Raw genomic sequence first — 16,705 nt, 5'->3', positions numbered from 1 at the left:
GTCGCTGTGACGTAATCGGTCTACAAATGCGTCCTCAGGAGGATGCAGCCCATGAATTTGGACACCCCCTATGTTTACTACTGCATAGACACATTGAATTTCCAACACAAGGAAACGACTTTTTGGATAATGTTTTCACCACCAAGAGAGGAGATTACAAAGCCCCCCACCCACTTTGGTGCCTCTGATCACATCACTGTTATGCTAATGCCAGCATACAGGCCCCTGGTCAAAGTCACTAAACCAGTTCGTAAGCAGGTACGTGTGTGGCCAGAAGGACCTGCAATACTGCTTTTCCACCACAGACTGGGAGATCCTTAAACAGGCCGCCACACATGACAACACCACAGACCTGCAGGAATATACAGAAACTGTCATTGGCTACATCTCAAAAGGCATCGATGAGGTCATAGAGACCACTGTCCAGGCCAATCAGAAACCATGGCTCACAGGTGAGGTCTACAGGCTCCTGAGGGTGAGAAATGCAGCCTTGAAAGCTGGGGATGAGGTGAGCCTAACAACAGCAAGGGCAAACCTGTCACATGCATCAGAGAGGTGGAAATGCAGTGCTCCAGGAGGATTTTGCAAAGCTTCAGTGACAGCAGAGATACTCAGAGGCTGTGGCAAGGGATACAGACCATCACAGACTACAAGCCCACTCCTCAGACCGCTGTCGGGTCCACCACATTACCGTAAGAGCTAAGTGAAATTTTCTCTTGCTTTGAGACACAGAACGACACCCCAGCACAGAAGACTCCACCCCCCAACGATCGGGTGGTGACACTATCAACATGCTTGTCAGGACCTGCTGCCATCAGGGAGGAGACTGAAGAGCCTCCGGGCCAGAACCAGGAGACTGAGAGACAGCTTCATCCAGGTTGTCAGGATGCTGAATTCACTCCCTGCTCTCACACACCAACTCCAGACCTGCATTCATCTTTTCCCTCTGAACCCCCCAAACATACAAACCCTGAGCCACCACCATTGCCCTTTCACTGACTGCCCTACTCCACCATTTGACCCTCTCATAAGAGGTGAAACATCTTCAAGGAAACTTAAAGAAGACGCTTTTCTTTCCAAGCTCCTTAGACTACGGTGACCTGGATGTCTGAGAACCTCCACAGACTGATTTTACAAGAACAACTTGTGTCAAAAAATCCCTAGCAGTGCCTCTCTGTCACATACACAAATCACTAGAGTTACAAATTAAATAACTTAAAAAACCTCAGAAAAACAGAACTGAGCAAACAAACAAACAAACAAACAAACAAACAAACCAGAGACCTGGGGCCCGTTCTTCGTACGTCGCTTACTACATCCAAGATCAAATGACACATCCAAGACCAAATCATCGCGCTAACGGTGAGCTCGCTAATCCGGTTCTCCGAACACACCTGCTGTTGACGATTAGTACAGCTGGATGAAGTAATGTGAGATCACTGGGTGTCGTAAAAGGGGCTACACATCGATAGCAGAAACATTGATCGGCAACCCTCTGATTGGTCGGCGGAAATGTCGAAGGAGCGCGCTCGGTATTTTTCAGCAGCAGAGCAAGAACTCTTGAGTGAGGGATTTCAGGAGTTTCAGAGTTTAATCAGTTGTAGCCACAGCTGCCCTGGGGCAGACTGACAGAAGCCAGGCTGCCATATCGCGCCATCGGCCCCTCTGGCCAACACCAGTAGGCGGTAGGGTAGATTTATTATATTACACTATATTATCCAATATTATATTACATTATATTATAATATGTTATATTTTATCCTCTTTCACATTAGAGCCACAACAGGACCCACTAGAACATGGGAACAAGTAAAAGTGAAATATAAGAATATTCTACAGAATGGTAATATTTATCACTTATATTGCTTTTCGTCTCTTGGAAAGAGACCCTGAAATAATCTGTTTGTTTGTTCATAACAGCAACCAAGAAAAGGGCAGAGCAAAAAAGACAGGTGGTGGTCCTGCACCCCCTCGTCAACAAGTTGGTTAAGTAAATAATATCCTCACGGGAATATCGATATCTCTCTATGAGCACACTGTCGCGCTGAGCTAAAGGATCCTGTCTGTCCCGCAATATACGCTGGATTCTGAGGACTCTCCTTATCAATCTTGCACCTTCCGCAATGGGTGGCTCGCGTATACGGACAGCACATGGCTGCGACAGACTTCCCAAATCCACCTTCGCTTTTATAGCCGTGGTCTCTCATCTTGATTACACAAAGTAATTTGCAATTACTACTCTGAAATATGAATTACATCTGTAATAATCACATACATGTAATAGAATGTTAATAGTACATTTCCCTTTTTTAGGAAATGACCTGTGTGAAATCAATAAACAAACAAAGGGTTGCCGATCAATGTTTCTACTATCGATGCGTAGCCCCTGTTAAGCCACCCAGTGATCTCACATTACTTCATCCAGCTATACTAATCGTCAACAACAGGTGTGTTCGGAGTACCGGAATAGCAAGCTCAAAGTTGGCGCGATGATTTGATCTTGGATGTAGTAAGCGAGGTACGAAGAACGGACCCCAGGTAAGAACATTGTTGAGGTTTAAATTTATAATCTTAAATACTTATATGCTGATTATATTGCTTTATAAGAAAGGCCCAACTCTGAGTACACTCTGTGCCGACAGGACTGACAGGAAATTACATGCTTTTGCAGGCGAAAAGTGAAACTAAGCAGAGTGTTTGGTTGAAACTTAAAGTGTGTGTGATGTCTATATAAATGACTAGGCTTGCTGTTTTGTGCTTCAGACCTGGGGTTGTGTGTTCAGGTCTCCATATCCGGATATGTAAAATAAAGATAATCTTTTAAAGTAAAAAGACCACTTTTGAGCCGTGTCTTTTTGGCCATAACGAATACCAAAAGAACCGGAATTTAATAACATTAAAACCAAACAATAAATGAGCAAAGTAGTGCATGATAAATATAGATGACAAATACAAAGTGCAATATAGAAACACTGGGTAAAAAGAAATGAACAATTAAAAAGGAGGATAAAAGATGTGAGCAGTAGTTAAACAGTAGAAATAAATATATAATAAACAAATAAAAATAGATAATAAATGAAAGCCAGGTCTGAAAGGTGAGTTTGGCTTTAAAAGCATGAAAACACACTGCTGTCTTCAGGAAGGCTGCTCCAGTAACTTTCTATGCTCGCTTTGAGGCTGCAGCTAAGGACTCCAACAATGCTAGTGCTAGCGGCGCTAACGGCTGCAGACAGGAAGATACTGCCAGCACCGGAAACGTGCTCGTCATCTCCGAGCATGAAGTAAGGAGAGCCTTCAAGAGAGTGAACACCAGGAAAGCAGCAGGACCAGACGGCATCCCAGGTCGTATCCTAAGAGACTGCGCATACCAGCTAGCTCCTGTGTTCACTGAGATATTCAACATCTCTTTATCTCAGTCGGTGATCCCCACATGCTTCAAAGAGTCCATCATTGTTCCTGTCCCGAAGAAACCCCACCCTGCTTCTCTCAATGACTATCGCCCTGTAGCCCTCACCTCAGTAGTGATGAAGTGTTTTGAACGCCTGGTCAGAGACTTCATCATTTCTTCACCACCAGACACACTGGACCCACTACAGTTCGCTTACCGTCCAAATCGTTCCACAGACGATGCCATCTCTCATCTCCTCCACACATCACTTACTCACTTGGACACTAGAAGGGGGAATTATGTTAAAATGCTCTTCATAGGGGGCAGGGATAGCTCAGTAGGTAAAGTGGGCACCCCATGATCGGAAGGTTGGCGGTTCGAATCCACTTAACGGCTACCCTGAGGTACCCCTGAGCAAGGTACCGTCCCTACACACTGCTCCCCGGGCGCCTGCTTAGTGGGCTGCCCACTGCTTCACTGAGTGAATGGGTCAAATGCAGAGAAAAACAAGTAATTTCCCCATGGGGATCAATAAAGTATCCATTATTATTATTATTATTATAGACTACAGCTCTGCATTTAACACCATAATTCCCTCCACACTCACCACCAAGCTGGAGCATCTGGGACTCAGCTCATCTATGTGTCAGTGGATCTCCAACTTCCTAACTGGCAGACCACAGGCAGTAAGGATGGGCCGACATGTCTCAGCCTCCACCACTCTCAGCACTGGAGCCCCCCAGGGGTGTGTTCTGAGCCCCCTGCTGTACTCTCTGTACACATATGACTGTGTGGCCACTACCAGCTCCACCACCATCATCAAGTTTGCTGACGACACCGTCGTGGTGGGCCTGATCTCTGATAACAACGAGACGGCCTACCTGAAGGAGATTAGGAATCTGGAGAACTGGTGCCAGAGGAACAACCTCCTTCTAAACATCAGTAAGACAAAGGAGCTGATAGTGGACTTCAGCACTAAGCAGGAGAGGAACTACCAGACCCCCGTCATCAACGAGTGCCCAGTGGAGAGAGTGGACAACTTCAAATACCTCGGAGTTCACATCACGCAGGACCTGTCATGGTCCTGTCACATCAACACCGTGGTGAAAAAGGCCCAACAGCGTCTCTACCACCTCAGACGCTTGAGAGACTTCCTTTTTTTTTTTTTTTTTGTCCCGTTTGGATCTTTAGCCATCAGAATTGTTGTCTTAAGGCCAAGAAAGATGCCAAGCGGATTTATTTTACCAAGTGGATCATCATGGCCTTGCCATATTGGTCCATTTGATTGACCTTTATTATAATTATGAATTTATTTTATTTTCAGTTGCTACAAACGGGACAGACATGACTGTGGGATAGGACAGGGGGAAAGAATGAAAGAAATAGAGGGAGAGAAAAAAAGAAAACCAAAGGGGAGAAGAGACGGTGAGAAGGGGGGGAAGAGAGAAAAAAACAAACAAACAAAAAAAACAAAACTCCTGGGTCACCTGTATGGAGAAAAAAAAACAGAGGAGAAAGCAAACAACAAAGAGCAACATAATAAGAAAAAAAAAGCACCATCACAATAAACTAGCTAGCAGTAGATATCGATAGTTACTAAATAATAAACGATATTGTGCAGCACGCAAGATAGACAGCGCACAGTGTGCTTTGAGGCAGCAGCCAAGAAAGCTGTAGTCCGCGTCTATGAATACCCATGTGTACACCTGTGTGCATACCTGTGTGGATCAGCATGCTTGCATTCCAAAGGTTTCTCCATGTAATGATCTGCTAGGGAGTGTGGGGAGCCACAGCCCTGTCCTCTATGGTATCAAGCAGGTATGGAGGAGATCAAAACTCCAGACATCCAGAGGCCCCCAGAACACAAGAGACCAAGGAAGACCCACAGAGGGGCAGCCGCGCCACTGTCCCAGTAAGAGCTAAGGAGAGTCCCAGATGAGGGCTCATTCAGCAGCCGCGGAGCAGAAGCCAGGGGGAGTTGCAGTGACGCGCCCGTGAGCTCCGCCGGCAGCCAGCTGTGCCTGAGTGACCGAGCCCCAGGCCGAGAGGCCGGGGGCACCCCACCTCCGAAGTGGCCCGAGTGAGCCGCCAAGGAGTGAGCCGGTGTGTACCCGGACGCCGCTTGAGAGACTTCCAACTGCCCTCCAAGGTGCTCAGGAACTTTTACTCGTGCACCATAGAGAGCATCCTGACGGGAAACATCTTAACCTGGTTCGGGAACAGCACCATGCAGGACAGACGAGCTCTACAGAGGGTTGTGCGGTCAGCTGAGCGCACCATCCGCTCCGAGCTCCCTGACCTGCACTCAATCTACAGCAGGCGGTGCTGGACCAAGGCCAGGAAGATCGTGAAGGACCTCAGCCATCCCAACAACAGACTGTTCTCTCTGTTGAGGTCAGGAAAGCGATTCTGCTCCCTGAAGACCAACACAGAGAGACTGAGGAGGAGCTTCTTCCCGCAGGCGATACGGTCTCTCAATCACACCACCACACAGTACTGACCCACACATATAGTTCTTACACACACACTGGACATTCTGGACATTGTTTTCACTTCATCACTTAAATCACTTTAAGCATATTTGCACTGCACAAGACATAATGTGGATTGCACAACACTGGACATTGTATTCTTCATTTCAAGCTAATACTTGTACAGCTGCTGTTATTGTGTATATATTTATTTATATTTCTTCATACATTCTTATATAGTTCTATATTGTGTATTTTGTTGTACACTTATTTTATTTTCAACTTTAATTTATGTATTTTATCTTATTCTTTCCCAGTTAAATTTACCCTTCATTCTAATTTGTGTTGTACAGTTATTTCATTTTTAACCTTAATTTATATTTTATTCCTTCCTAGTTAAATTTACCCTTTTTAATTTTTCATATTTATTTCCTATCTTATTCATAGCCTTTTCCTTTTTTGTTTTCTTTAGGTCACGAGCAGTTGTCCAAGCATTTCACTACATATCGTACTGTGTATGACTGTGTACGTGACAAATAAAATTTGAATTTGAATTTGAATTTGAAAGTCATCTACATGTGGGTTTAGTTCTGACTTTAGGGACAAGTAAAAAAATAAAATAAAATAAAAACATCTGTCCAGACAACCTGACAGTCAAAAATATAAACTCAGGAACTTAAAAGGAAAATTGTGCTGACTTTGAACGTCCGCATCAAGATAAACTTACAGATTTAAGAGTCAAAAAGTGTCAAAACGTCTGTATCCTTACCCGAGAGTTTCAAGTTTACAGTCAGGACTCTTTAGTCCAACACACAGCAAATCCAATTCTGAATCCTGCAGGTAGTTCGAGCTCAGGTCCAGCTCTCTCAGATGATTGGATGGGGAGCTGAGAATTTCAGACAAAGCTTCAAAGCTTCTTTTTGAGAGTTTACAATCTCTCAGCCTGAGGAAGAATAACAATGGAGACATATTCTTTTATTCATCTAGCATTATTAAACATATTTGTTCATAGATTCACTTACAGCACTTTCTTGGATGCTTTGACCACTGGCAGCAGCTTCAAAAATGCCTTCTCTGAACGGGAGTATTTCTCCAGGTCGAACTCATCCAGATCTGATGACAGTAAGATGAAGACCAGAGCCGACCACTGAGCAGGAGACAGTTGATCTGTGGAGAGACGTCCTGATCTCAGGGACTGTTGGATCTCCTCCACTAGAGAACGATCATCCAGTTCATTCAGACAGTGGAACAGGTTGATGCTTTTCTCTGCAGACAGTTTCCCACTGAGCTTCTTCTTGATGTACTGGACTGTTTCCTGATTGGTCTGTGAGCTACTTCCTGTCTGTGTCAGCATGCATAGAAGATCCTGATTGGTCTGCAGTGAAAGACCCAGGAGGAAGCGGAGGAACAAGTCCAGGTGTCCATTTGGACTCTTTAAGGCTTTGTCCACAGCACTCTGGTAGAAGTCTTTTACAGTAAGTGTTTTCTGGAAGATTTTAAAGCGAGGAGATTGTTTCTTAAGCAGGTTGACTCCAGAGTTGATGAAGGTCAGATAGACATGAAGAGCAGCAAAGAACTCCTGAATGCTCAGATGCATGAAACAGTAAACAACGTTGTTGAACATGTGGCACTCATCAGCTTTAAAGATCTGTGTGAACACTCCTGAGTACACTGAGGCTGCTCTGATATCGATGCCACACTCTGTCAGGTCTGATTCATAGAAGATCAGGTTTCCTTTCTGCAGCTGATCAAAGGCCAGTTTTCCCAGAGACTCAATGATCTTCCTGCACGACTCTGTCTCAGCTCCTCCATCATACTTGATGTCCTTCGTTTGTAGGTGAAATAGCACAAGGCGTAGGTAGAGCTCTGTGAGAGTCTTAGGCAGATCTTGACTCTCTTTGTTCTTCATGACAAACTCCAGAACTGTAGCAGTGATCCAGCAGAAGACTGGGATGTGGCACATGATGTGGAGGCTTCGTGATGTCTTGATGTGGGAGATGATGCTGCTGGCCTGCTCCGAATCTCCGAATCTCTTCCTGAAGTACTCCTCCTTCTGTGGGTCAGTGAACCCTCTGACTTCTGTCACCATGTCAACAATGTCACAAAGGATCTTATTGGCTGCTGCAGGTCGTGTGGTTATCCAGAGGCGAGCAGAGGGAAGCAGTTTCCCCCTGATGAGGTTTATCAGCAGCACATCCACTGAGGTGGACTTTCTAGGGTCAGTCAGGATTGCAGTTTTGTGGAAGTCCAGAGGAGGTCGACACTCATCCAGACCATCAAAGATGAACACAACCTGGAAGTCTTCAAAGATGTAGATTCCTGCTTTTTTGGTTTCAGTAAAGATGTGATGAACAAGTTCCACCAAGCTGAACTTTTCCTCTTTCAGCAGATTCAGCTCTCTGAAAGTGAATGGAAACATGAACTGGATGTCCTGGTTGGCTTTGTCTTCAGCCCAGTCCAGAGTGAACTTCTGTGTTAGGACTGTTTTCCCAATGCCAGCCACTCCCATTGTCAGCACTGTTCTGATTGGTTTATCTCTTCCAGGTGGGAGTTTAAAGATGTCTTCTTGTCTGATGGTTGTTTCTGGTCTGTCTGGTTTCCTGGATGCTGTTTCAATCTGTCTGACCTCATGTTCATCATTGACCTCTGCAGTCCCTCCCCCTGTGATATAGAGCTCTGTGTAGATCTGACTCAGGAGGGTCGGGTTTTCTGTTGTAGAAATCCCCTCGAGCACACACTGGAACTTCTGCTTCAGGTCTGACTTGAGTTTGAGCTGACACTCAGTGAGAATCTCTGCATGAATAAACAGCAAATGACACAAATGAGAAAACTGCATTCTGGTTACTGTGGTTATGTGTTCAGTTCACTGGACTCTTGGTGTCATGATCCGGGTGAGTCTGAGTAACTTTCCACAGGATCAGCTCTCCTCGCCTGGGTGGAGCCCTCCTCACTCCTCCCTGCTCCTCACCTGTTGCCAATTACTCCGGCAGTATTTATGAGCAGCACTCACAATGAACCTTCTCCAGATTGTGTGCTTACCACAGTCAGTTCTCTGCCTCACATTTTGTCTTGTGCTCCTCAGCTTGTTTCGCATAACCCTCTTTTCCTGTTCCCTAGTCGGCACCTGGATACATCTTCCAACTCTCGCCATAAGTCACGCCTCAGGATTCTGGCCTGCCACTGCTGGGAAAACTCACTCTTGCAAACTGCCATCCTCACCTGCCTGCCTCCCTGTGCACCCACATCTCACTCTGTACCCAGATTTAATTCATCTCCTCCTCCAGCTGATCTCCACCTGCAGCCACGTAACACCTCTTAGTTTTTAAATCTTGGACTCATTCACTACACTGTGGACCACTCTGATTATTATCTCCTTTGTTCCAGTGATCCTGGATAGTTTCTATTCGCCCGATTCTGCCCCTGTTGTTCCTTTGACCTGCCTGAGCTTATGTTCTGGCCTCAGCTCTGCACTTCTCATAATACCTCGCTTGCTGTTGAATTTAGCCGTGATTCAGCTTTCTCCGTCAAGAAATCTAGTAAAATACATTTCTGTTAAAAGTCACTCAGCCTCCGTTTTTTGGTTCTGTGCTTGACTCCATTCCTTTTCATGAGCCATTGAGCCCTGACACTTGGGTTATAACTGAGGGCAGGTTTTATAGAGACACATTCAATTTAATTATGTTTATTTATACAGCACCAAATCAATACTAGCAACATTTCACATATTACATAAACAACACTATGGAGCCAGTGATGAATAAATATGTAGAATAAATGAAAGAATTTCAAGTATAAAAGTTTTTTTTATTAATTCCTCCAAATAACAACAACAGTCACCCCAATGTGCTTTATATTGTAAGATAAAGAACCTACAATAATACAACAGAAAAAACCCCAACTATCTTTTTGGGTCCTGAAAACTGAAGGCTCTGCCTCCCATTCTACTTTTAAATACTCTGTGAACAACAAGTAGGCCTGCAGTGTGAGAGCGAAGTGCTCTAATAGGGGGATATGGTACTACAAGGTCATTAAGATAAGATGGGGCCTGATTATTTAAGACCTTGTATGTGAGGAGCAGGATTTTGAATTCAATTCTGGATTTAACAAGAAGTCGATACAGGAGAAATCTGCTCTCTCTTTCTAGTCCCTGTCAGGACTCTTGCTGCAGCATTTTGGATTAACTGAAGCCTTTTCAGCGAGTTTTTAGGACTTGCTGATAATAATGAATTACAGTCATCCAGCCTTGACGTAATAAATGCATAAACTTGTCACGGCTGGGGCAGCAGTCGTGCGGTGGAGTTAAATGAGGACCCAAGTTGCAGACAGTGGTGGAGATGCGAGTGAGGTTTTATTTACAGTGAACAAACCAAGGTGAGGGCAGAACTAAACATAAACCTAAACTGGAAAAACTACAGTGGCTTGCAAAAGTATTCGGCCCCCTTGAACTTTTCCACATTTTGTCACATTACAGCCACAAACATGAATCAATGTTAGTGGAATTCCAGGTGAAAGACCAACACAAAGTGGTGCACACGTGAGAAGTGGAACGAAAATCATACATCATTCCAAACATTTTGTACAAATAAATAACTGCAAAGTGGGGTGTGTGTAATTATTCAGCCCCCTGAGTCAATACTTTGTAGAACCAGCTTTTGCTGCAGTTACAGCTGCCAGTCTTTTAGGGTCTGTCTCTACCAGCTTTGCACATCTACAGACTGAAATTCTTGCCCATTCTTCTTTGCAAAACAGCTCCAGCTCAGGCAGATTAGATGGGCAGCGTTTGTGAACAGCAGTTTTCAGATCTTGCCACAGATTCTGGATTGGATTTAGATCTGGACTTTGACTGGGCCGTTCTAACACATGGACATGTTTTGTTTTAAACCATTCCATTGTTGCCCTGGCTTTATGTTCAGGGTCGTTGTCCTGCTGGAAGCTGAACCTCCGCCCCAGTCTCAAGACTTTTGCAGACTCCAAGAGGTTTTCTTCCAAGATTGCCCTGTATTTGGCTCCATCCATCTTCCCATCAACTCTGACCAGCTTCCCTGTCCCTGCTGAAGAGAAGCACCCCCAGAGCATGATGCTGCCACCACCATATTTGACAGTGGGGATGGTGTGTTCAGAGTCATGTGCAGTGTTAGTTTTCCACCACACATAGCGTTTTGCATTTTGAACAATAAGTTCCATTTTGGTCTCATCTGACCAGAGCACCTTCTTCCACATGTTTGCTGTGTCCCCCACATGGCTTGTGGCAAACTGCAAACGGGACTTCTTATGGTTTTCTGTTAACAATGGCTTTCTTCTTGCCACTCTTCCATAAAGGCCAACTTTGTGCAGTGCACGACTAATAATTCCCCCACCTGAGCTGTAGATCTCTGCAGCTCGTCCAGAGTCACCATGGGCCTCTTGGCTGCATTTCGGATCAGCACTCTCCTTGTTCGGCCTTGTTCGATTACACACAGGTGCACTCTATTTAGTCATTAGCACTCATCAGGCAACGTCTATGTGCAACTGACTGCACTCAAACCAAAGGGGGCTGAATAATTACGCACACCCCACTTTGCAGTTATTTATTTGTAAAAAATGTTTGGAGTCATGTATGATTCTCATTCCACTTCTCACGTGTGCACCGCTTTGTGTTGGTCTTTCACCTGGAATTCAAATAAAACTGATTCATGTTTGTGGCTGTAATGTGACAAAATGTGGAAAAGTTCAAGGGGGCCGAATACTTTTGCAAGCCACTGTGACAGACAAACCTGAAAACATAAGGACAGCGGGGAATACACAGAGATGACACAAAGAAGGCTGGATAGAGAGACGAGTAGTAACACTGATTAACACAGTAATGCAGACGACACAACGAGGAACACAGGCAGACACATACTATAAATACACACAAGGTAATGAGGGAATGACACACAGGAGGGGAGCACAGCTGATCCTAATTCACAAGACGAGACACAAACCTTCAAAGTAAAACAGGAAACAGACTGTTTTACAACACAAACTCGGGGACACGAACAGAACACAGAGGAAAGACACAGGTAGAGATCAACCTAAGAACTAATACAAAATCAGAATTAACACAAAGTACACAAGGTGATACCAAAAATGAAACAAAACGCTGAACGACCCAGGACCATGACAGAACTAGTTTTTCAGTGTCACTCTGAGACAGGATATTTCTAACTTTAGAGATGTTGCACAAATGGAAGAAAGCAGTCTTGCATATTTGTTTAATATGTGCGTTGAAGGACATGTCCTGGTCAAAAATGACTCCAAGGTTCCTCACAGTGTTACTGGAGGCCAAGGTAATGCCATCCAGAGTAAGAATCTGCTTAGATACCATATTTCTAAGATTTTCAGGGCCGAGTACAATAACCTCAGTTTGATCTGAATTAAGAAGCAGAAAGTTAGCGGCCATCCAGGTCTTTATGTCTTTAAGACATTCCTGCAGTTTAACTAATTGGTGTGTGTTATCTGACTTCATGGACAGATGGAGCTGGGTATCATCTGCATAGCAGTGTAAATGTATGCTATGTCTTCTAATGATGCTGCCTAAGGGAAGCTTGGTAACGGGAGCGTTGCCAGCAGAAGGCTGAAGTGGAATCTCCCAGAAAGCTGCAGAAGAAAAAACATGAGCTGAAATGGTGGATTTCAGTCATATAAGGAGAACTGTGGCTTTCCTCCAACCTTTGACCAATCACCTTAGTGTCCTGTTTATCAACCATAATAAAAAGCATTTACTGTGTGGGCATTTTTTTGTTTGGGTCTCCAAACAGCAGAAAGAAATGGCAGCCATTTTTTTTAACTTTACCTTCAACTGGTAAATAGATTTAAGAAAAAGCACTTTGATCATATTTGTGACGTGTCCCAAACTGTTGTTGTCGCCTCATTTATGTTGATAAAACAGCTCTAAAACCAATCTGACAATATAAATCTGTAAAATGGGCAGAAAACCTGCTGCTGGTCCCATTTTAATCAAACCAACCCAAAGAGCAGATATTCATGTGTACACAGGAGGTTATTTGTGCAGATGCATAAAACACATAAACTGTTGGCTTTCTGCAGTCTCTCACTCCTGAAAGTGTTGGCAAGTGTTTTGGATTTATTATTTATATAGATTTTAATGGCACCTGTGTAATGTTAACTAATGTTTTTATTGTTTATGTATTTTTTGTTTAGTCATTCCCTGACTTACCTGTGGGTTCTGGGATGGTTTTATTTAAATTCTCCAACAGATCATTCTTGTTTATCCTCCCCAAAAGATTTTTAGCAACTTCAAAAGTGTTGATAGAGTAGGTATCAAACATCAGATCCACTATGTTCGTCCTCTCTGCATTCTCCAGTTTACTCACTGGGATTGCTGGTAAACCTTCTACAGACCCGTTCTTCAGATGCCACTTAAATTTTTCAAAGTCATCACGTTCCAAATCCTCCAAAGTCCCCAGAAGGATTTCTTTAGGTATCGTCATCTTTTACCCTGTAAGGACCCGATAAACAAAGACTGTAACAACAGCTGGAGAGGTAATTGTCTGATTTATCAGAATTTAACTTGATTCTAACAGCAGTTCATCACAATAAATTTCTTAGGCTCAGAATGCAACAAAATTGCACATGAAGAAGCACATAGAGAAGTATCCAAGTAACACTTTGCTACAATATAAAACAAACTATTATAAATAAAGAAAATATATAAACTAAATATATACACTACCCGTCAAACGTTTTAGAACAGCCCAATTTTTCCAGTGTTTTCGTCACGGTTTGCGAGCCGTGTGTAAATTATCAAAGGACCCTTTATGCAGGCAGCTCAGATGCAAGTGAGTTTATTCATCACATGGTGATACAAACAGAAATGGCGAAGGTGAGCATGGAAACTAAGCAAAAACCTAAACTGGGAAAACTAACAGTACACGAATATGAAGAATTACACGAAGGGAAGACGAAAACACGGAACACAAGGGGTGGGAGCAAAGCACCACAACACATCACTATCCGGTTGTTCAGTCTGACGTCACTAGCCGTGTCTGGGTCTAAACTCCGCTGCAGGTCCATATATCAAACGATCACTATGGCATTACTGAGAGTTGAAAAACTGTCTAAAGTCTTTCATCTTTAATAAAATGATCAGCGTTCTGCTCTACCAGGTGTAACAATTGAGTTTAACATCCAGGCATCCATGAAAACCGAATTTATGACATTTAACGGAGTTAGAAGTTAGCAGGGAGTTAGCTCGCTAGCTTCTATCTAAATACAATATAGCATGTCCTGACTGCGGGGTTTTGGAAACAAATTAAAACGTGCAGCTCTGCTATCACTTCCAGCATAAATGAAGACAGAAAACTAAACAGCAGTGACGTTTGTAGGGTTACTGAAGTTGGGCTAGCTGGTATATAATGATGTGCTACGTGACCGCTAGCGACACAGCTATGTTAGCATAATATAAACAAGCTAACCTTTTTTCCACTCGATAAAAGTTAACGTGAGTGTTCTCGGTGGTCAGAAACAAATGTAATCGCATGGCAGGATGCTGTAAAAGGACCAAACTTCAGCCAGGAGAACAACTGAGATAATCCATCCACAATACGAGGTTAGTCATTCATATACTGCTGCATGGGCTGGGCTGTAGTTACATCCTAGGGTTTTAAAAACTGAGCTTAAATAAATGATTAGCGGTAATAAAAGCCGAGGGAGGTCAACAGTGATCACTGACTGTTTTAGGAGCTTTTTGAGATCAAATAGAAGAAAATACATAACATTAAACATGTTAACAACACAAAAGCCATATTAAACGCAGACTACTTTAGACCCGGAAGTAGGATTCGTCGCGTCATCACTGAACAACCGGATTGGGCTTCAGAGCGTGATGTCACGGGGGTGGGCGTGGAAAGGATTTTGGCCCGATTCACCATTTTGGGGGTCTAAGCTAGGAGCGATAGCATAGCCATGGTTCGTACTTGCTGTGTGCTCGGCTGCAATGTTCGATCTTACGACCGGCACGGGAATAAGGTTGGATTGTCTTTTTATGCTTTCCCAACCTGGAAGCGACATGAGGCAGCTCGTGTATCGATGTTACCAAACGAAGGCGTCTAGCCTGGATAGCAGCTGTGAGATGAGCTGAGGTGCAGCTCTCTTCCATCTCCAAATATCTGTTGGTGCTCCAGACATTTTCATTCCGGTAAGTTCTAAATATGTTCATATCTCTCTTTATAGCCTATTAGTTTCATTTTCGATGCGCTCTGAGCTCATAGCAAATTAGAACAAACATCCTACTGAGTGATTTTGCAGAACTACCGTCTATTTATAGAGTTGCTAATTATTTGGCATTATTGCAGCAAACCAGCCGATGAAATGGATGAAACATCATGACTGGTTTCCAGCGCTACACGAGGGACCTGCTTCAAACAAACCAACATGCCAATCAGATTACTTCTTCCATGTGAGGGTGAAGAGGTGACCCTTCTGGATAAGATGGTGAAGGTTTGCTGCGTTTGGTGAACAGTGTGATAATAAAACCAGAGAAGAATGAAACCTGCTCCTGTTAAATGTTCTTAAGTCTTGTGCTGTTATTTTTTCAAAAGATACAGTAAATAAAGTAATGTTAGTAGTGGGTGATATCATGTAAACACTCATGATTTGGTGTAAACATTTTGTCATTTGTAAACTGTAAATGACATGGATTCTACACTGTTACTGATGTGATGTTCTATAAAGTGGTTTTAATAAAAAAAAAAAAAAGGCAAAATAATTTAGTTTCTTTATTCAACTTTTGAACAGTGGGACTCAGTCAGTACATATTCAGTAAATGCAAATTATTTACACAGCAGTGCACTACAGGCATACATCTAGACCCCTAGATAAAACATTATAGCAGTGACAACTCCTCCACAGTAGCAGGTGGGGTTTTTCTTTTTTGAGGACGGCTTCTTTTACCTGTCACTACAGATGGTCTGTGTATGTTTTGATCAAGAGCCTTTTTTTGGGCAGCTGAAGAGAAGTCGTCTATCTTATGGCCAACCTCTGGGTGTATCTTGGTATTATTACCAGGCAAAACCCAGTATGCAGGTTCATCTGTAACAGTCCTTGTGCCACGGATCAACACTGTTCCGTCTACTTTAGACAGAAGAGCAGCGACGTGGGTGCAGGTCTCTGCGACTCCGGCCATACAGGTGCAGCGGGCGGCTTCAACCTTCCCTGTGATGCTCACAGTGACCCATGGCTGCAATGCTGGTTCATTCAGTCTTAGAGTGCAGCACCTGAAACACACACAGACAAAGTTCATTTAAAGACAAGAACTATGAGCCAAGGCCAACACAAATGTGTTTAATCTACTTTATCATAAATGTAACAAAGTGTCAAGAAAGTTAGCACATACATGTAATTTTTCATTTCTTTATGTGTCCATCTATAGAACGCTGCATGTTATAGTCTAAATCTGTCTGTTCTGTCAGAAACCCACCTGCAGAAAATGAACCTAAAGTATGTAATGCAAGGATGTCATCACTTTAGAGATGGAGAAAGCATAAAGTGACAATTATGAATCACTTAATATGTTAAGGAGATTCTGCAGGTCATTAATCAAAGTATAAAACTAAAATAAAATGTATTTTTAGTGACACAAGATACAAATATGGAAGCAAGATGTATAATTAGAATTATTTATAATAAACATTAATAAATCATTGCAATTTCTTTAACCATAGAGAATAACTAAATCCTTCAGGACAGTGTCTCATCAATGCACTGAACTCACTATGTTATCCACCTAACAGTCTCCACATGTTCTCACTGTAATTTCCCCTCATGAATGAATTTATGCTGCAGTAATCTGAATGTTTGCAGGGAA

At 43.2% G+C, this 16,705-nt stretch overlaps 2 protein-coding genes across 2 annotated transcripts in view; both read right to left on the bottom strand.

Annotated features, from left to right (window-relative positions):
• Window positions 1-16,705, bottom strand: part of LOC309701484 (NACHT, LRR and PYD domains-containing protein 12-like) — a 1,104,110-nt gene that overhangs the window by 290,054 nt on the left and 797,351 nt on the right. The window lies entirely within an intron of this gene.
• On the bottom strand, window positions 6,878-13,331 carry LOC309700372 (NLR family CARD domain-containing protein 3-like; the record flags this gene model as incomplete). Its single annotated transcript, XM_082523893.1, has 2 exons — window positions 6,878-8,652; window positions 13,058-13,331. 2 exons carry the CDS (start codon window positions 13,329-13,331, stop codon window positions 6,878-6,880), a joined length of 2,049 nt encoding a protein of 682 aa, XP_082380019.1.

This window comes from Aulonocara stuartgranti, assembly GCF_965226115.1.
Source record: "Aulonocara stuartgranti genome assembly, chromosome: 23".
In the NCBI taxonomy this organism is placed as follows: Eukaryota; Metazoa; Chordata; class Actinopteri; order Cichliformes; family Cichlidae; genus Aulonocara; species Aulonocara stuartgranti.
This window is presented reverse-complemented; position numbering and strand designations above follow the sequence as displayed.